This window comes from Cavia porcellus, unplaced genomic scaffold, assembly GCF_034190915.1.
Source record: "Cavia porcellus strain 051 isolate PalLab524CR breed Dunkin Hartley unplaced genomic scaffold, mCavPor4.1 scaffold_6, whole genome shotgun sequence".
Taxonomy (NCBI): Eukaryota; Metazoa; Chordata; class Mammalia; order Rodentia; family Caviidae; genus Cavia; species Cavia porcellus.
The window spans coordinates 76,545,019-76,566,928 of NW_026947489.1; the positions used below are offsets into that span (position 1 = coordinate 76,545,019).

At 37.6% G+C, this 21,910-nt stretch overlaps 1 protein-coding gene across 7 annotated transcripts in view; it reads left to right on the forward strand.

Annotated features, from left to right (window-relative positions):
- Nucleotides 1-21,910, forward strand: part of Smg6 (SMG6 nonsense mediated mRNA decay factor) — a 217,887-nt gene that overhangs the window by 15,757 nt on the left and 180,220 nt on the right. For 6 of the 7 annotated variants that reach the window (XM_005003546.3, XM_063249640.1, XM_063249642.1 and 3 more), the window contains 2 exons: nt 1,789-1,899; nt 2,288-2,500. The exons of the other annotated variant lie outside the window; for it this stretch is intronic. In XM_005003546.3, coding sequence (XP_005003603.2) covers nt 1,789-1,899; nt 2,288-2,500 — 324 coding nt within the window. The remainder of the gene's footprint in view (nt 1-1,788; nt 1,900-2,287; nt 2,501-21,910) is intronic. 7 annotated transcript variants of the gene reach the window in all.

Here is a 21,910-nt window from a genome sequence, read left to right on the forward strand (position 1 = left end):
GGCATATACATTGTACACTGTCATCCTCAAATCATTCTCCCAGAGCACAAGACATCTGTATTTAATTATCTAAACAATACAGCACAAATCTTTCTCTTAAGCAGACTCAGAGAAATCAGTAGTATAACTGTCTTAACTATTTTTATATACATATGCATACACATATACATGTTTTTCTTTCAGCTTCACACACTAATGTTTATATGTGTGTCATATTTATTTCACTAATGAGTATGTTCTCAGGTTGCATCCATTTACCTATAAAAGTGTCCAGTTTGTCTTTCTTTATAACCAAGTAGTACTCCATTGTATAAAAATACCACATCTTTTTTTATCTGTTCCTCAGTTGTGGGCATTTAGGGCATTCTAAGATCGGGCTACTATCAACTGACAGCACCATTTCTAGAAGAGACTGTCCTTTCTTCATTGAATTGCCATGCTCCTTTGTGAAAGATCAGTTGATTATACTTTCCTACTGTATTTTTTCTTGTTTCTGCATTCTGTTCTATTGATCTGTTTATATATTCTCTGGCAGCACTACCCTGTCTTGATTACTGTAGCTTCGAGCATGTCTTGAAGTCAGGTACTACCATTCTTTACTTTCGTTCTTCAGTATTATAGTGTTGGATATTCTGGACCTTTTGCCTTTCTGTGTAAACTTTACACATTCAAATATCCAGTGCATATAAAGTTATACTGTATTATGGTTTCATTTTGCTTTTCCCCATTGACTTTTGATATATTTCTCATCATGTACTCATTTTTCATGTGGAAAAATTTCTGTTCAAATATGTTGCTCATTGAAAACAAGTGAATTTTAAAGCCAGGCGTGGCACAAGCCTAGAATCCCAGCACTCAAGGGGACTACCATGAGTTCAAGACCAGCCTCAACTATATAGTGAGACCTTATCTCAAAAAAAAATTTTTTTTGTACCATCAGGGATTGAACATCTCATTATCTGAGCTGCATTACCAGCCTTTTTTGTCCCGCTTTTTTATTTTGAGATGTGGCATCACTGAGTTGTATAGGCTGAGTTTGAATTGTGATCATCCTGCCTCTGCCTCCTAAAGTGATAGCATTACAGGTGTGCACTGTTATCCCCTCCTGAAAAAATAGTAACAAACTATATTGTTGTACCCATTTTACACCCCCCTCCACTTTTGAGAAGGGATGTTGCTGTGAAGTTCAGACTGGCCTTGAACTTACATCAGTCCTCCTGCCTTAGCCTCCTACCATATCCAGCTTTAACTTTTTTTTTTTTTTTTTACAATGTTGGGAATTGAACTCAGGGCTTCACTTATGTTAGATAAACACTCTACCACTAAGATATATTCCCCAGCCCTTCTCTCCCCTCACCCGCTTTGCTTTTCTTTGCTTTTCTGAGATAGTGTCTTGCTATGTAGACCAGGTTGGCCTTAAATTCAGTGATCTTCCTGTCTTAGCTGTCTGAGAGCTACCTTTACAGGGATGCACTGTCATACTGCTTCATTATATTTTGTTTACTTTTTGTTTACGGAAGAAAGGTTTATTTCAGCTCATAGCAACTTTATTTTTAAATGTACATTTTGTACTGGTTGTGATGGTACACCCTTGTACTTTTACCACTCTGGGAAACTAAGGCAGCAGAATCGCATGATGTAATTGCCATGGCATCATTCATAGAGAACATTCTGATTTTCTGACTGGAATTCCTTACTTAGGAGAGAGACTGGGATTTCCTGGGCCAGCTGTGTCATGCAGGTGTCTAGAAGAAAATCATTGACTGGGTGTCTCTGGACTCTTTGCAGAGGAGGAAGCTTGATGCTGTATATTATTATATGCGCAGTTTAGCTGCCAGCAACCCTATCCTGACTGCCAAGGAGAGTCTAATGAGCTTGTTTGAAGAGACCAAACGAAAGGTGAGTGGGGTGCAGGCAGAATTATTCCGGTCTAGAATACTTTTCCCTTTGCGCATCATTGTCTTCACAAGAATGACTAATGCCCTCAGGGGAATGACTAATATCTTCATGTGATCCCAGCCAGCTGTGCTGATATGGTCCTTGTGCAGAACAAAGCTGATCTTTAGTAGAATTTTCAGTGGCCCTAAGGGGAACATGTTCCATAGCACCTAGATCACAGAATTAATAATTTCTGTCAAAGTGGGTGATTCTTTGATACTTTGTTACTGTAGCAAAATCTTCAGTTTTTTTAAATTGACCTTAGTTAAAAAAGATTAGGTATGAGGGCCCTTGGATTATTAGCTGAATCTCAGGAGATTCTGAGCTAGTGTGTCTATATGGTATACAGGCAGAACAAATGGAAAAGAAACAACATGAGGAGTTTGAACTAAACCCTGACCAGTGGCGAAAAGGAAAGAAATCTACCTTCCGGCATGTTGGAGATGACACCACTCGTTTAGAGATCTGGATCCGTCCATCCCATCCCCGATTTTCCCTGGGAACTGAGTCTGGGAAGAATTCTGAGCAGGAGAATGGGCTGGGCACCCTGAGCCCCAGTGACGTAAGTTCCTGAGAATGAAGCAGTAAACTGAGCTTGTCCTGTAAGCCTGCGTGGCCTGGTTCATGCAGCTGTGAGGCATTCTATAGATGCTTTCTACTCAACTTTTGAGACACTGCTGGCCTCCTACCCGTAGTCCTTTATTTTTATTGTGTACTTCCTTCTGTTTCCACTATGTGGCACTGTAGAATTTAGTAAATGCTTTCAGTTGCACATCACCAATATGATACATTAGGATTTTCCAGGATTATGTACTTAACTTTTTCACTTTTGGGTAACTTTCTGTATACCAGTTTATTTGTTTGTGTATTTTTGGACCTCATACGTATTTTTTTTGGTACTGGGAATCAAACAGATGACCTCGTGCTTGCATTGGCAGATGCTGTGCTGCTGAGCTATGTCTGCAGCCCTGATCTTATATGCTGTTTAGAGAATGGACTAAAACATCATGGGAAAGTTAGTTAGTCTGGTTTCTGAATAGCCTTTTATAAGATACCTCGTTAGGACTGGGAGTTTTTCCTTGAAGCCAGGAGAAGTAACTGTAGATCACAGGCTTACTATAGAAGGTTTCTTCTCTTCATTTGCTCAGATAATTATTGAACACTGTATCTAGCTCTCTCCTTGCTCTCAAGGCAGGTGTTCTAGTAGAAAACACAGAAGGCGAGTATGCAGTTAGAGTACAGTGTAGTTTGTTTTGGGGAATGTAGCCAATTTTAAGAGACCAAATCAACCACTGGTCAGTTGAAGTATAAAGAATGAGTAAGAGTTACCTAGAAGAGAAGAGACAGAAGCATGGTAAAGATCTCAGGCAAAAGACATACCATGTGCAAAGACCTGAGGCTAGAGAGAGAGCACACAGGAGTTGGAAATTTGTAGTTTGTAATTCATTGTGCCTTATATCGCGCTTATGCCACTGAGCTAAATCCCCAGCCCCATATCTAATCCAAGTGAGATATAAAAAGAACTTGAACCAAGAAATGGCTTTAGAGATAGAGAGAATGAACAGTTTATAAGATATATTAATAAGGTATAATCAAAAGAACTTGATTGGAAATCAAAAGCTCAAGGACAAGAGGGGATCAAGAATGATACAAATGTTTCTGACTTGGGAACTGGTATATTCCACTTCCTGAACTAGGGAATAAAGGTGGAACTGGTTTTAGGAGAAAGATGCTGAGTTTAATTTTAGATTGTTTTGATGAGTTTAACTTTAGACCCATTGAATTGATTATTCTTGTGTTATACTGAAGCAGATGTAAGTCAGAGGCTAACAAGTGTCTGAAGCTAAGGAGAGTACTTTAGATCAGAGTTGAAGATTTTTGTAGATATCTTCTTATAGATGGTAATGAAGCTATGAGAGCTGATTAGATTGATATAAAAACATACAGTGATGAAGTAAAAGATGTGAGAAAGAAGACCCAAGCACAGAGTGGGAAAAGAGTAAGTTCTAGACAAGTAAAGGTATTAGCCTGATAGAGGGCAAGAGATCCCTTTTTAAGCCTGAGGGAAAGTATAATCCTGAGATATAGCTGGGGCCACAGGTAAATTTAGGTATTATAGGAGAAAGAAAAGAATAGACTTTTTTGTTTTTTATTTTTTTCTTTAAATTTGGAGGCTGGAAAGCAGTAATTATGGTAAATGAAACTACCAATTTTCTACCTACCACGGTGTATATAGCAAGGCCTGTTTGTATGTATTATAACGTATCTCAAGATATATCAGGTTGTTGCTCTGATAGAATCCCTCATTGCCGCCCTTTGCTAGTTTGACTGTTATAGGAAGACCATTTAATTGAGAGATAAATTGTCTTGTTGGATTAGGTATATACTTCAACTGTTTTCAAAATGGAAGCACCAAAAGAACAATTTAAGAGCGTATTTTGTGATTTTCTGTTGTCCTCAAGGTTGGCGAATATCCCTCATAGAGGATGATAACTAGTCCTTCATAGAGCTCTCTCTTCCATTAGGTATGTTTAGGGATGTGTGTGTGTATGTATTATAGTACTAGAAATTTAACCCAGGGCCTTTGCTCTGAGCTACATCTTTAGCCTTTTTAAAGTTTTTATTTTTAATATTTATTTATTTATTTTTGGTCTTTTTGAGACAGGGTCTCTCTATGTAATTGAGGCTGGCCTTGAGTTCACTTTGTAGCCTAGGCTGGTTTTGAACTCAAAATGATCCTCCTGCTTCAGCCTCCCAATGCTGGGATTACAGGCATGAGCCACCACGCTCAGCCTTTATTTTTATTTTTAGAGACTAGGTCTCACTAAGTTGCTAAGTTGCCCAGACTGGGCTGGAAGTTGGGATCCTTCTGCTTCACCATCCCAGAAATCTGCTCCACCACACCCAGCTTATTTATTTATTTTTAAATAAGTGTATATTAGGGCTGGGGATGTAGTTTAGGGGTTTCAGCACTTGCCTTACATGTACAAGGCCCTGAATTCAATCTCTAGCACTACAAAAATAAGGTAAAGAAAAAAATAATATGCTTATTATGTATCTGATTTTCTTTTTCTCTCTCTCTCTTTTTTTTTTTTTTTTTTTTGAGACAGTATCTTGCCATGCAGTATAGGCTGCCCTTGAACTCACTATGTAACCCAGGCTGTCCTTGAACTACAGCGATCCTCCTGCCTCAGCTTCCTGAGTGCTGGGATTACAGGTGCACCCCCACATCCAGCTTTTTTGAAATGGGATCTTATAAATTTTCTAAGTTGCCCATGCTAGGTTTGGACTGCAGTCTTCCTGTCTTAGCCTCTCAAAACGATGGAATTATATGTGCGAGCCACACAAAAGGCCAGGAAAGGCATTTTCAGTATGTGAACTATTATTGAGCCCATTAGTTTAATTAATTGTTTTGATTATTCAAATAACATGTTAATATATTCCTAGTAAAAAATTCAAAGTAATTGCAACATATATTGAGTCAGATATACCAGTTTATATTCTAAACTATTTGTGAAACTGTTTATATATTTTTAAGCATATATATCAGCCTGGGAGAACTGTTTTGCTTTATGTCTTTTAAATTTGCATCTACAAAGTAGAGTTTTTATTTGTAGACTGCCAGTACTTGAGCAAGAAGTTCGCAGTTTTATACCCTTTCTTTTATCCGATAATGAAACCACATTGCCATTCTTACTTGCTTTCTCAGGCCCCAGTTAGCTTCTGTGTTTTTCTCTTTCTTGCAATAGATCCTAACTACTCAGCTTTTTTTTTTTTTTCCTCCTGGTCCTGGGCATTGAAATCAGTGCCTTCATATTGAGCTATCTCCCCAATGACTTTTAAAATTTTTTTCTTTTGAGACAGTGTTGCTAAATTGCAAGCTGGACTTGAACTTGTAGACCTTTTGCCTCAGCCTCCCAGGGTGCTGGAATTCTAAGCATGTGCCACTGTGCCCAGCTAGCTTATTTTTTTTTTTTTTTTCTGTTCTAAAAACACATGGCTTGATGCGAGGTAGGCATCAAAGGTACAAAGATCATGTGGAGAAAACAGAAACAAACAAATGAAGTCATGTGCCATATAGCATTTCGGTCAGTGACAGCACATACATGTGGCCCCACATGATTGTGTTACGTACTTGCGTTGACACTTTGTTTGCAGTTAAGTATACTCTGATGTTAGCATAATAAAAATTGCCTACTGATGGACTTCATGGAATACATGTCTATAAGTAAGCAGTGCATGACTGTATATGATTACAGTGCAGTGTGGCAAATGCTATGACAGAGAGAAACACAAGAGGTTAAGAGAGCAGGCAGAGGACCTGATGTAGCATCCTCAGGGAAGGCTGGGTAAGATAGTATTTTGCAACTGAAATATTAAGGGCATTTCTGCACTAAGGGAAGCAAGCTTAAAAGAAACATAAAGGCTTAGAAAACTGTAAGTAGTTTAGTGTGGCTGGAGACTAAGATGTGAGATGTGCTGGGGATTTAGCACAGCGGCATAAGCGCCTGCCTAGCAAGTGCAAGGTCGTGAGTTCAATTCCTTCTACCACAAAAAAAAAAAGTGAGATGTGCTCTTGCTAGAGAATTGAGTTATCCTTTACCTTGTTCTTTCCTGTGTTTCCACATTGAGTTGATATTCAGTGCTATTGAATCTACCTTTTTATTTTTTAAATTTATTTTATTTTTTCAGGTTTTGTTTTGTTTTGAGACAGGGTCTTGCCATGTAGTTCAGGTAGACTTTAAACTCACTATGTAGCCCAGGCTGGCGCCTCAAACTCATGGCAGTCCTCCCACATGCTGGGATTATAGGTGTATACCACTATGCCCAGTGGAATCTACCTTTTAAACATAAACTGAAGCCATCCCCTTCTTTCCATTCATCTTTTTCTCATTGCCCTTTGATAGTCCAAACTACTATTTTAATAAACTATGTTCCCTTGAAACAAGTTCCTCATGATCTTTCAACATTTCTTTCTTGTCTTCTTCAGATCTTTCATTTTAGAAGTAACCCAAATGAGCTTCAAAATACACATTTCTGATTATAGCACTTTACTTTTAAAAGTTTTTAGTTTCTGTTTGCTTTTGGAATCAGATCCAAATCCTTTATATAGTCTACTGGGCCTCACTTGATCTGGTCAGTGCTGCTTCTAATCTTAACACCTCTCTTTCCACTGACCTCTTCTCTAGCCCCTGGCTGTTGTATATTCTCTATCCATAGTCCCCTTCTTTTTACCAGTTCTGCCTTTCTCAGTTTCATTCTTGTTTGTCTTTCAGGTTTCAGCCTAAATTTCTTTTTTTCAGAAATGATTTTCCTGATCCCCAAGGCTGGCTATTTCTCCTATGTAATACCACATTTCTATTTCTAGTTAGGTGATGTTAGTGTAATTTCATTGCTGTTTAAGGTCTTTCCCGTGCTAGATTGAAGCCTCTGAGAGAGTAGGGTCACATTTACTCTGATCTCTGTTTTGTTCCTGATGCCTCTGTATAGTAAGTTCTAAATAAATCTCAGTTGAGTATACAAATGGGGGAAAACAATGAGGTAATAAGGGCCAGATCCTTCCAGAAATATTAAGAAGTTTAGATATCAAGTAAAATATTAAGGATTTTAAATTGGGAGACAACATATATGTGTAATGATCATTTTTCCAGTATTTTTCATATTGGAACAAATCTATTTGTTTGTAAAGAGGATTTTTTTTTCAATTTGAAAGTAATACCAATTTATTTTATCTAAATTAAATCAAGACATGTATATAAAGTGGGAGTTAAAGTTTGTGTTTCTACCTGGATAGACCACGCTGTGAAGTATTTGATAAATGTGTGTTCAGACCTTTTCTAAGGATTTATGTGTATACATATACACATATACCTCCAAAAGTATGAAAGAAACAGTTTTTGACAGTACTGGAACTCAAACACAGGGCTTTGCACATGCTGGGCAAGTCTATACTACTGACCTACACCGCATTCTTAATATATATTTATATATATATTTATGTATATATAGTTTAACTATTATTACTATTTTTGGAGGCAGAGTCTCACTATGTAGTTCAGGCTAGTTTTGAACTCATGGCAATCCTCCTGCCTCAGCGTCCCAAGTGCTAGGATTATAGGCAGGTGCCACTATGCCTGGCTGAAATAATATTTTTTAACAAAAAATGGGCTTATACTATACATAAAAATCTGTAATTTGCTTTTTTAAATTACCAATTATCCATACTCAGTTTGCTATAGAGCAACACATACGTTTCTAAAAATTACTGTGGTATGAAAAATTGTGCAAGAAAAAATCACAGAGTTTTAGGGAAATAAGGAGTTAGGGGCATAAACTAAAAAATCTTAATGACAGCAAAAAAAAAAACAAAAGATAAAAACCACTTACCAGCAGTTGTACACTGTTAAACACAAGGTCCTGAGTTTGAATCCCAGTACCAAAAAGATAAACAAAAGAAAAAAACAGTCGTACAGCTAGGTGTGGTGATATATACCTGTAATTCTAGCATTCGGGAGACTGAAGCAGGAAGATTGCTGCAATTTTGAGACCAGCCTGGGATACAAAGTGAGTTCAAGGCCAGCCTGAACTGCATAATGAACCCCTGTCTCAAAAAGATGAAAATAAATACAGTTGTACAAATGTATAAATATTAAATGATTACTATATAAATACTGCTTTAAATATGACATTGTACATTGAAAAAGACATGAGATTTGCTTATAGAAGTGAACTTTAGAAGGGTGGCAGCTTATGAGTCATAGAGAGGGAGCAAAAGGACAGTTACTGGGAGTTGAATGGATGTGTATAATACCAGGTGTAGCTATGTGTGGCTCATAATGTATGTTTGTGTGTTGAGCAGAGGTAGCTGGTCAGTGTTTGAGGTATATGCACATATTTTATATATTCCTGGGTGGCTTAATTTCAGCTGTGAGTATCTTCTATTTCACCTATATTTATTATGAGCAAAATCATACATAAGCCAACACAGAATTCAGTTATGCTCAGATTTTTTTCTCAATATATTAATCATGATGGTACAAATTCACTTTTTCAGAAATGAACATTGTATCAGAATTATTTCATTTGTCTAAAGAACTTTTTGGCGGGGGATTTAGCTCAAGCAATTGCTTGGGAAGAGTGACATTGTGAGTTCAACCCCTGGTACCAAAAAAGCAATAAAATATAAAAGATAAAGATGCTTTTTCATAACATGTATGTTCTTTGTAGGGCTATGTATTTCATTACTAAGATACATATGATTTATTTAACGTACCTATATGATTTTTTGGAGTAGAGGTTTTGAGATTAGGTCTCATTATGTAGTTTGGCTGACCTTGAACTCACCGTGTAACCAAGACTGGCCTAGTACTCATAAGTGAATCTCATGCCTCATAGCTCCCAAGTGCTGGTATTACAGGTGTGAGCCCAGCCAGTGTAATTAAGAATTTTTCTTCCTTTTCTTTTTGGTACTGGCAATCAAACTCACAATCTCACACTTGTCAGGCAGGCACTGTGCCACTAAACTATATTCCTGGGCCTAATTTAAATATTTTAAAATTGCTTGTTCATATTAGTTACCCTTTTTGAGTAATTAACCTTAATAAATAAGAATTGTTACTTTGCCACTTCCTAGAGGGTTTTGGGCTAAATTTCGGACTCATGAGTGAGTAGAATGTTAAGCTCAGGTGGTTATTAGTAATTACAATAATGACCCAACTACTTTGTTCTTTTCCTGCCAAGGGGGTCTTTGGAGATCTTCTCTGTCTGACTGTCTGTCTGTCTGTATCTCTTTCTCTCAGTTTCTGAATGGTTGCAGGAGACTAGCTTGTGGGTTATTGGTTTTAAGAGTTGAGATGTGGTTTGAGTTGAACGTCTAGCCTGGGGAGGGATTGCCAACCTCAATTGCAAGTAGTATCCTATTGAGATTTCACATTTGAACTCTTTCCCCTGCCATTGAGGCCACTCAGTGTCAGTTTTGTCAGGGTTCTGGGCACTTTATTTAGTACATGTGTTTTGTGCTGAGCTTTATCTCCATTTGAAAATCAGGCCAAAGGAGTACTGCTTGGTAAGAGTTGTTGTTGATAGTTAAATAAGGATATTGTAGCATCAGAAATGATACACAAAGGCCTTTGATAGCACTGCTAAGGATTTTTTTTTTATCTAATTGTTCAATTATCAGCATTGTCTGTCTGCTGGGGAAGAATAAACATGTGAAAATGGGAATTGTTGGTAGATATTTGTCTCTGAAACTTTAGTGAGTTCTCATGTTCAGGAATAATTTGGCTGACCATTTCTAGCTTCTCCAACCTACTATAACTATTGTACACACATCATACTTGGTGCTGTGTTTGGAAAATAAGTCTTTAGATAAGGAAAGTATATATATATATATATATATATATATATATATATATATATATATTACCATTGAATATTTAAGCTCTAGTTAGATAGTTAGATCTTCCTTTTCTTTAGTCTCTCTGAGTGTGGTTTGGGATTGTACTGTAATAGCTATATTTATTAACTTTCCATCACCATGGCAAAATACCTGAGAGAAACCAATTTAAAAAGAAAATATATTTTGGGTTGTTTTTAGTCTGGGCTTGTCTGGCTTCTGGCTTCATTACTTTCGACCTGGGGGGGAGACAGAATGATAGATGTAGAAAAGATCCTCACCTCATGGTAGCTGAGAGGTAAGAGAGTTGGGGGGTGGGGAGTGGGAGAGACAGCGTGAGAGCTGGGAACAAGGTAAATCCTTCTAGGTTCTATCCTCTGTGGCTTAGTTCCTCCAACTAGACCTCACCTCCTAAGAGCCCATAAAGCTAAGAACTCAGTGAGTTAATCCACTGATTAGGTTAGTACCCCCATGCTTCAATCACCCTCTAAAAGCTACACCAAAAAAGACCTGAACTTTTTGGGGGGACATTTTTAAAAAACCATAACAGTAGCTTTCATACCTGTTTTCTGGCCTTTTTTGAATTTCTCATACGTTATTTTACCTTGGTCTTGCTCTGTTTTGCTAGTGTTTCATCTATTGCATACATTAATCATTTTATTTCTCTGTACAAAGTCTTTTTTCAAATTATTTTCAGGTCTGCAGAATTTAATTTATTCCTGTGTTTTTAGAGTAGGAGGTTGTGTTCTGGGTGCGGTGCTTAACCAGACTAAAGTTTACATTACCTGTTCTGTTGTGCCAGCTTTGTGTTAGAATTGTAAAAATAAATACAACTTCTTTCTCAGCTTGCTTAGAATTTAGTGCATAAGTCAGCAAACTTGAAAGGCTTGATAGTAAATACTTTACAGTCTGGTGATACAGCTCAGTGGCACAGTGCCTGCCTGGCAAATGCAAGGTCCTAAGTTCAATTCCCACTACCAAAAAAAAAAAAAAGGTGATGTGTGTATTTTTTTTTTTTTAAAGCATTGTCAGCCATGTGGTTTCTGTTGCAGCTATATCATTATAGTGCTAAAACAGCTATAGACTACACATAAATGAATGAACATGGCTATATTTCATAACAGTATTTGCAAAATCAAGTGATGGGTTGAATTTGACCTGTGGGCCTAGTTTGCTAACTTGTGGTCTAGTGGAAGAAATGGCTACATAAACATTGTTTTACTAAACAATTGAGTCTTGTTATTTGTGACTGTTATGTTCCGCAAGTTGCTACAAATACTTAGCAAATATGGATCTATTGCTCCTAAGGGAACTTGTTCCTTTGAGCCTTTGCTCACATTTTAGTCAACTAGTTGGTGTATAACTTTGTTTTACGTTTTTCTGTTTTAGTCATTTTTTGTTTTAATCACGTCCTTTAATATATAGTTTTGATTCATTAATTGAGCTCATGTCCAGCAGAGCTATGACTCACATCTAACAAAGCTTGTCTAACACACTTATTTTCTCCACAAGGCACATCACAGCCTTCTTGTATTTGGGAACACGTGACAGCTTGCTGCACTATTATTTGGGAGCCATTTTTGTTGTCCTTTATTATTTTTTCAAATCCATTTTATTCAAGGATAAAAAGAAAGAAAAACAACAACAACAAGAAATACTACTACAAAATTTCAAAACAGGTCAGTTGAGGGCTGTTTTATTTTTTGGATACAGGGTCTTCCTGTGTAGTCTAGGTTGGCTTTAAACTCACTATGTAGCCCGTCCTCAAATTCATGGTCCTCTTGCCTCAGTGTTCTGAGTCCTAGGATAGAAGCATGTGCCACCATGCCTGGCTATTGGGGCCATTTTAAACAAAAAAGTACAAAAATTTGAAAAATGCAGTGCTAAATAGACCGCAAAAAGAACATGACCTGAAACACGAAGAATTGCCTCATTTGACCTTAGCTAGGAACATGTACATTGGGTGACTCAAACTTTTTGTTGCTCTGTGCATGTCAAGAATGACCACAAAAATCAGAATATTGATTTGGGAGTTACAAATGAGTTTTAGTGAATTTATGGATGCACAGCCTATTAATAATGAGGCTCAACTGTATTACTGGGAGTGTGTCAGAAGTTGGGTATTAGGGACTGTAGAAGCATAGAGAAAGACCTTTGATCCAGGCCTGCAGAGGCATGGCTTGGGGTGATGGGAGAGAGTGAATTGAGAAGACTTCTTGGAGGAGTTAATGAGGCAGAATATAAAAAGTGTTCTGTGAGCAAAACTAGAGAAGATGTGAAATGGCAAAGGAGTCATGAATCCTCTGTGAGTTGAGGGATAAAGTGAAAATATTGGAATGATGGAGAGGAGGCTGATTGAGCTTTCCACGGAGCCATGCTCTTGATTGGTGATGTGGTAATGTGTAGAAGAGCAGTGTGTTTGTGTCCTATAGTGTACTCTATCCCAGAAATAAAATTTGTTTCTGAATTTTTTATTTGTCATGTCTACATTGTTTTTTTTAATTTTTTAAAAAATTTTTTATCAGTACCAGGGATCGAACTCAGGACTGCTTGCTTGCAAGGCAGGCGCTTATGTCACTGAGCTAAATCCCCAGCCCCTTCTACATTGTTAATTCAGTGAAAACGGCACAATTCCATCCATTAAGTCAGATGTGTTGGCAGTTGACTATTTTGCCCCATTGTTTGCTGGTTGAAAAGTGGAAGGGTTTTTTTTGGAGGGGTAGGAAGTACTGAGGTTTGTCTTTAAGGCCTTTTGCATACTAGGCAAGTTCTATATAATTAAGCAACACCCCAAGCTTGTGTGTGTGTGTGTGTGTGTGTGTGTGTGTGTGTGTATGTGTGTGTGTAAGCGTACTGGGGATTATACTCAGGGTGCTTTACCACTGAACTACATCCCCACCCCTTTTTATTTTTTGAGATAGCCTTTTCCTAAGTTATCTAGATGTAACTCAAATTTGAGTTCCTCTTTCCTCAGTCTCTCTTAGTGCTAGGATTACTACATCCTGTTTAACAGCCACTCTTAAAACTTGAAGCATTCTAAACTCAGACACACTAGTATCTCTTGCTAATGGCTTGGATTAGGTAGAGCAAAGGTGTTTTGTTTTAATTTTCATTGCTTTAAAAAATTTTACAAAGGGAAAACATGAATATTGTAAAAAAATGAAAATATAGATAAACAATAAATTTCTAATCACCTAGAGAAAACCACTATTAATTTCTTAGGATATGCTTTTCCTCTTATGTTTACATAGTGCACAGCATTTAGATTGGAAATGTCTAATGTCTAATTAACCTGTGAAATAAGAAAGAAATAACTCATGCTAATCATTAAACAACTCAAAAGCTGATTGGAGAAATGGTATTTTAACTTCTTAGGTCGACATGATTATTTGTATTTTCCTGTTTCATTGAAATAGCATAATAAATACCAAAGACCCTCCCTCTTGTGCTTAGAAGACAGACTTCTCAAGCTATACACGGGGAAGAGAAAGTTAAGAAAGGTTAGATATCTAATAGAAAAATTACTATTTGAAAGGTCGAGTCTTAAAGGTCCATTTCATGAGGAAGCATCTTGAAATAGTAGTAAATTGGGGCACAGGCGTTAGTTTGAAACCCCTTGGTCATAGAAAGTTTATGACCTCGGGGCTAGAGATTTAGCTCAGCGGCATAAGCGCCTGCCTTGCAAGCAGGCAGTCGTGAGTTCGATCCCAGGTACCGATAAAAAGGAAAAAGACCAAAAAAAAAAAAAGAAAAAAGACAAAAGTTTATGACCTCATTTCAAAAACTGGGTTTTCAGTGGAGAAGTTTTTAGGCCATAATGTTGGGGTTGGTTTCTAGAGTGATGGGAAAAGAGGTTCAAAGACATGTCTTTAGATTTCTTCTCTGAGATCTCTTTCAACCTGTTTTTATTTGTTGGGGGGATTGGTGCTAGGTATTAAATCCATGGCATTGAACATGACAAGCACATGGTCTGCCACTGAGCTCTACTCACCAGGTGCTTCAACCTTGTCAAAAATTGTTTAGTTAAAGAAATATTTTTAAATAGCTAATATATAAACTTCTCTTACATTACTAATGATGTATCATGCAAACTGTTATTTATCTTTTTTTTCATGTTACCGTTGGACTTGGAAGACTTCTATGAGTGATTTTCAAGTTCATTGTATTTCTCTATGGACTGGCAGTTTGGTGGCTTTCATTAATTTTGTCCAGCATCTTGTATGTCAGAGGGAGGATAGTAAAGACATTTAACACTTTGGGCTTTGGAATGCCCTGGGTTTAAGTCCTACTTGAATTAGATACCAGCTGTCAGACCATGGGCATGTTCCTCAATTTAACTGAGCTTTAGTTTTCTCATTTGTAAGATGTTGATGATAATAAATTTATTTTCCAAGGAAAATATACTTTTCGCACCCCCACCTCCTTCGTACCCCCACCTCCCGTTTCACCTTCCTTTATGACAGTAGGTTAGAGAGGTAAGGTCAAATGAGGCAATTCTTTTAGAAGTCCTGCTTCGTTAGGCATTGTGATAAATTCCAGTTCTTAGCCTTGTATCATTGACCTGCTTTCATAGGCCATATGAAACAACTTGGTGAGATTGCTGTCAAAGACCAAAACTAGGACTTTGGTTTTCTGATAGCAAAAATGTGAAAAATGCTTTGAGGAGCAGCCCCTAGTAGAGAAGGATTGGTGCTACTACTAGGACCACTGCAAGACCCCAGGTCTGACTTTTTTGTCTCTTTGTGGTTGGCAGTGAGTAGATGTTCTCAAAGCACACTGACCCTACCTACATACCCTTAACACCATATATGACCTCAGTCACCAAAACCACTTCAGGGCTTTATTTTTATCCTGACTGTTCAAAATGTGAGGTTGGTCTCTTTCCTCTAACAGAGCAAAGTTCTCTGGGGGAAGAAACAGTGCCAGGTTGCAGTCAAGGCTGGTTAGACACCAAAACCACACTTCGTCTTTCTGGGCTTGCAACGTGACATAGCCTTGCTGCAAACACCAGCTTCCACATTGCGAGGAAGCCTCCTGAGACATTTATTTTTTTGGTTTAATTTGTATTTTTAGCAAGTGAAATGTGGATGCAGAAAAGGTATACCTTCCTATTGTTCATTAGCCAAAAATGTAATTCTCAGAATGAATAGTTTTTTTAAAATCCAGCATTTCCCAAATTAGAGTTTTTCATCTTCCTCAAGGGTGTTGATGAGAACTCTCACGACTCACCAGGTCTCAGGAAGCCAGATTACCAACATATCCTGTTCGCGTGCATATGTGTATTCTGTGTTACCCACAGGCCACTTTCCACCTCACGTGACCTTTAGTTACCATCCGGAAAGTCAGGACCCAGATACCAGTCAGAATTTCCAGACTTTGGTTTGGTTTAGACATTTTAGAAAATGTTAACAGCAATAATTGTAGAGATTTTCTGAACAGCACACACACATGGCAAATGGGAAGCAATATATCCTAAAGAAAGGAGAAAAAAGCATTATATGTGTTTTTCCTAGTAAGATGTTTGAAAATGAATATTCAGGAGAAAATGTGAAGCAACTCAAATGCACAGAGTGAAACGAGGAGGGTGATCAGAGAACTACTTCTTGATTAGAAGTCAGACACATGCTGCAATCCTTATGTCTAAAGACTGAATTCTGAACCTCTTACTTATTCTTTAAGATTGTCATATACATACCATCACTGTTTATTTGTTTATTTCAGTGTGCTTATGACATGGACTTTTTTTTTTTTTTTTTTGGTACCGGGGATTGAATTCAAAACCACATGCTTGCAAGGCAGGTGCTTATGCCACTAAGCTAAATCCTCGGCCCTGACATGGACTTTTGCACTAAGCTACATCCTCATTTCTTTTTTGTTTTTTGGTTTAAGACATATTCTCACTAGGTTGCCCTTGGTTTGGGGTGGAACTTGGAATCCTTCTGCCTCAGTCTCCCAGAGTACCCTTGTGCTGAACTTTCTTTTTTGAGAGGAGGCTCTCACTATTTTAGTTGGTTTCTAACTCTGGGCTCAAGCAATCCTCTGACCCAAGAGTTCCAAGTATCTGGGACTGTAGGGCATGTGCCATCACCCATGTCTGCTGTAGTCAACATCATTAAACTAGTTTGACCAGGGCATAATGAAATATGCAATTCTGTAGAAAAGGGATCGACAAACCACTGGCAGTGGCTACAGGTAATTTTTTTTTTTTTTTTTTGTCTTTTTGAGACAAGGTCTCACTATGCATTTCAGGCTGGCCTTGGGCTCACTTTGTAGCCCATGCTGATGTCAAACTTGCAACAATCCTCCTACCTCAGCCTCCTAAGTGCAGGGATTTCAGGAGGGTGCCACTATACCCAGCTTAGATTTTCATACTCTTATATAAAGAGTTACTGGGGGCTGGGGATTTAGCTCAGCGGCATAAGCACCTGCCTTGTAAGCAGGCGGTCGTGAGTTCGATCCCCGGTACCGATAAAAATGAAAAAAAAGACAAAAAAAGGAAGTTACTTAAAAACCTTACCAAGTATGGCAGCCAACACCTATAGTAATCCCAGCATTGGGAAGTTGAGATAGAATCTCAAGTTCAAGGCTAGCCTGGACTAGTGAAACAGTGAGACCTTATGTTAAATAAACCAAACAGACGACATAAGAATTTGTAACAGAAACACCACAGTGTATTTACTCTGATCTTTTGCAGAAAAAGTTTGTCCACTCACTCCCTTAAAGTTGGGAGGACCAAAGACAGTTAATGCTAAGGTCCTTCTTTTAGGGCAGTGATCGCTCAATAAGGGTGTTAGTGCCTTTTGAGCAGACAGTTCAAGTTGCTGGGCCTGCCATAGCTAGATGTTTAGCATTCCTGGCCCCACCCACTAGATGCCAGCAGTGGCCCACATGTTTCCAAACAGTCCTTGGGAGGAGGAATGGTACTGTACTGGTTTAGAATCACTGATTTAGGAGCTTGCTGAGATTAAAACAACAGCAACAATAATTAAAAAAAAAAAAAAACAACAAAAACTGTCTTACAGGTTTTTCTCATAGAAACAGACTGGGTTTGGATCTTCATGGTGTAGAATAGATCAACAATAGTACAAAAAGAGTTTGAAAAAAAAAAAAAGAGTTTGAATAGGTAATCAAATAGGAAGAATACCGAAATAGAATAGTCTACTGTATGAATAGTATAAAATAAAAAGTTGTAAGGAAACCATTTATTCTGTATGTTGGTTGTCCACTGCTTGTTTCAAGAATTGTTGAGGCCAATCTATTATTTATGAGATTTGTTTTGATGTTGTGTGTTCTTTTAAAAGCATACTCCTGTCTTTGTGAGAAAAGTGACCATCTTTGGCCTTACTGTCCAGGTGATCTTGAGGTCTGTGGGAATCTGTATGGTGTATTGAGAGATTTGTTCAAAGCCAGTGTAAAGATATAGTTTTGGCATTTCATGAATAACCTGATAGCCAGACTTAAGCCAGAACTCTAGCACTGGAGAATTTTCCAGCCTGGGAGAGTTGACTGAGAAAAGTCCTTCTTTGGATCCTTACCAAGTTAGACAACGGAGCAATCAACTGCTGAGTTCCAGCCAACTGGAATGTTCGTGAGGGTGTACTGTAACTTGTCCCTTAGGATCTAGCTCCTAGTCAGGAGCTAGAAGAACTTTCCAAATACTGTAGAAGTGAGTCCCATACACTGGGCCTTGTTCAGACGGCAGCTGTGATAAGAGTAGAGTAATGAAGGGATCAGCTTACTTTAGATACTAACATACGCCTGTTTTACAGGGTTAGAGATTTCACTGACCTTTTTGTTTTCCCTATGCTGCTTTTCTCATTGATTTCCTGTATTGGTTTTTGAGCCTGTTCTTAGAAAGATACAGATAGTTCTGTCATTCTCTAAATTCCTTTATGCTCTTAAAGGTTTCAGAAATTCATCTGTCTACTCTGTTTTCACAATCTTGGCTATGATGTGTTTGGGCTAAGATAGAAGTTGTTTTCTTGGCTTGTGATCTTCCCCCAGTCTGTGGACCGTTTTTGTTTTGTTTTTTGACTCCAGGGGTATATTCTGGTTTTTCCCCTTTTGGAAACCTTTGATTTTGCTCATAAATATTTTATACTTAAGTTTTCTTCCAAAAATTAGCATAGAGATTCTAGACCAGAAGAAATTAAAAACCTAGACTTCTGATAGAGTCTTTATAAAATGTGTTAACCATACCTTTATTTTTTAAGAAATTTAGTGATTTAGAGCCAGAGAAATGATTCAGTGGCATAGCACCTGCCTAGCAAATGCAAGGTACTGAGTTCAATTCTCAATTCTTGGTAATCCCCTAAAAAAAAACAGTGATTTTTTTTTTAAGTTGTCTTCTACCCACTGATCCAAAATTTATTGAACATTTATTATGGGCATTACTAGTTATTCCATTATTTTTTTCCATGTAATTCATGCCTAAAACTATCAAAGAGCTACATAACTAGGTAATATGTTGGTTGCTTATAGAATTGCTTGGGCCAGGGATATAGCTTAGAGGCGCAGTACCTCACTGGCTACAAGCAGGAGGTCCTGAGTTCGATTTCCTGTACCAAGTAAAATAAAATGAAAAGATGCCAGTAGAATTCCTTTTACTAATTTGTACTTTCCTATGCAGTCAGCCCATACTAAGACAAATAATAAAGATACTTAGTCATTATTGTTTGATGTTGTCTGTTGTCATGATGATACATGATGTTGTCTCTACAGAAATCCATGAGAGAAATTTCTGCTTTCAGTATTTGAAGGGTGTGTGTCTCTGTGTGTGTGTGTGTACTCTCATATATATTCATTAGTTTTTTTTTTGTACCAGAAATCAAACTCAAGACCTTGTGCTTGCCAGACAGATGCTTGTGCCACTGAGCTACCTCCTGGCCCTTATGAATTTGTTATTCATGATAATTCTTTCTCTTAATTATTCTAGAGGTTATAGCCAAACAGGTAACTTCCTTTCACAAATGTAAGGGACTTACTGACATGTGTTCTGTGACAAAACTTTACTCCTGTAGCCTCTTTATCTTTTTCTCTTCAGCTCCCATTTCTAGCTGTTAGTCTGTTGTCTTGTAGTACAGTATATACCTTTGTGTGTTGCCTTAAATAACAGGGTTTACAGTCCTATATGAACATTTTTCTAATTTCACCTACCTATTCATTTGTAAAACTTCTCAAGTCAGTTAATAGTCCGAGAGAATTTTTCTCTATACCCATTCAGCTCATTTCTATAAACGTTTTGTGAGTATCTTTTTATGTTGTTTTAGTTATTTTACACATAGAATGGTGGCTGATGTTGTTCCTTCCTTTAGAGGTAAAGTATAGAAAGAAAAACAGATATGTAAATACTTCACTAGCCCTCTGTGAGGCTGATGTAGGCAAATCACAAGTTTGGGTCCAGCCTGAACAATTTAGCAACTTAGGGACTCTGTTTCAAATTAGAAATTATTTAGAAAGGGTTGGAGATGTAGCTGAGTTCAAAGGCCTGCACTCAAATAAATACTTGTAGTAAAGCGTTACAGTGTAATAATATGAATAGGTACTTTTACAGAGGTAGAAGAGAAAAAGATTAGTTTATGGTCAGTAGGGAAGGTTATCAATAACCTGTGTCCTTTATTTTGAAGGATAGACATTCTTTAGGTAGATATAGACAGGAGCAATGCAGATAAAAACAGGTGTGGTTAGAAACTACAAAGAGTGGTTGCTTGTGAGAGTTGTAGCCAAAAGCAGTCGTTAAAATATCTTGGATGGGGGACTGGGGATTTAAAAAAAAATATCTTGGATCATGGTACAAGTATCTACATTGATGTTGTTTAATCACTCATTTGGAACTGAAGATTCATCACCAAGTAGATTGATTTGGGCTTTTGATTTGGTCCAAGCTTAAATGTGAGTCCTTTAAATAGTTATCCTCTGCTTTATTTTATGCATTACCTAAGGTTGACTCACCCTAAAGTCATGCTTTCCATCATTCTGGGAAGTGTTGTGAGCCAAACCCAGCTTGGCTTAGGAAGAAGTTATGCTTTTGTGTTGTAACCATTGGCAATAAGTCCTATTCTAATCATAAAATGCACAGTAGGACTGCAACTACTGAAGCATGAGGGAAAGAGGAATTGGGATAAAGCTGGATTTGCAGTTTTCTGAAGTGTTTCTTGGAAAAGATAACTAAACCTTTTTCTATCTGAAATTTTGAGCTGACTTATACTACAAATCTTTGAAATACTAGGTCCTAATTTGTAAAACAAACTATGTTGAAGCAGTTGACATTTTCTCTGAGGAATTTCTTTGGCAGATCTTCCTTTAGACTTCTGGACAGATCTATAAAACAGTATGGCTTTTAAAATACTTACAAGCGACATGTCAAAAAGACTGAACAAGGGCCCAGTAGATGCTGTTGGTGCCTTGAGAAGTTGTTCCTCACGGTCAGTGCAGACTGAGAGTCAGGTTTCCTAGATTAGATTCCTAATTTCTTTTTATTTCCTCAAATTTCTTTTTCTTGGTTTCTGCATCTGTAGATTTGTTATTTAACATTAGTGAACTCTAAAGTTTTAGCACAATTTCCTGCTCTATTTGTATCCTCTCAGAGTTAGAATGTTGGTGGAGGTCAGGGCAAATTGGGCAAGGGTATTAGCTATTAGAATAAGGGTATTTGTGGAACAGCACAAAGGATTATGACAGTTTTAAGACATTATTATAAGCCAGGCGTGGTGGCTCATACCTGTAATCCCAGCACTCAGGAGGCTGAGGTGGGAGGATCTTTGCGAGTTCAAGACCAGCCTGGGCTACAAAATAAGCTCAAGGCCAGCCTGAACTGCATAGCGAGACCCCGTCTCAAAAAAGATAAAAAAAATTATTATAGCATTCCTGGGAAACAGCTGCTGACTATCTACATAATATATATAGAGAAAAGTATACTATTAAAACCATTTAGGTTGTCACAAACTAGTTATAGTTTTTTACTTGTATGACTTTCGTGCTTTTTCTTTGAACTCCAAATGCTGAAGATTTCATATACTTTCAATAGTACTCGTGACAAGGGTAGAACACTGTAAATTAGGAAGAAGTTAGTCTTGTTTCTCTTGCATAATCTTATGCCTGTTAAGATTGATTTTCAGGGGCTGGAGATTTAGCTCAGCGGCATAAGCTCCTGCCTTGAAAGCAGGCAGTTGTGAGTTCGATCCCTGGTACCGATAAAAAGGAAAAAGACAAAAAAAAAAAAAAAAAAAAAAGATTGATTTTCTATCTTTCTTCTCTCTCTCTCTCTCTCTCTCTCTCTCTCTCTCTCTCTCTCTCTCTCTCTCTCTCTCTGTGTGTGTGTGTGTGTGTGTGTGTGTAGTACTTGGTATTGAATCCAGTACTGCATCTCTAGCCCTTTTTCATTGTTTGTTTTGAGACAGGATCTCATTAAGTTGCCCAGCTAGTGATTCATTCCATAGTTTGAAGGGGGACTGGCAGAACAAGATCAAAGATGAGAGATTCAAAGACGTTGCCTGTTTCTTTTGAATTGATACTTGGATCTGGAAAGCAGTACATAAAGAATAAAACTGATAAAATTAACTGGAAGCAACTCTTACC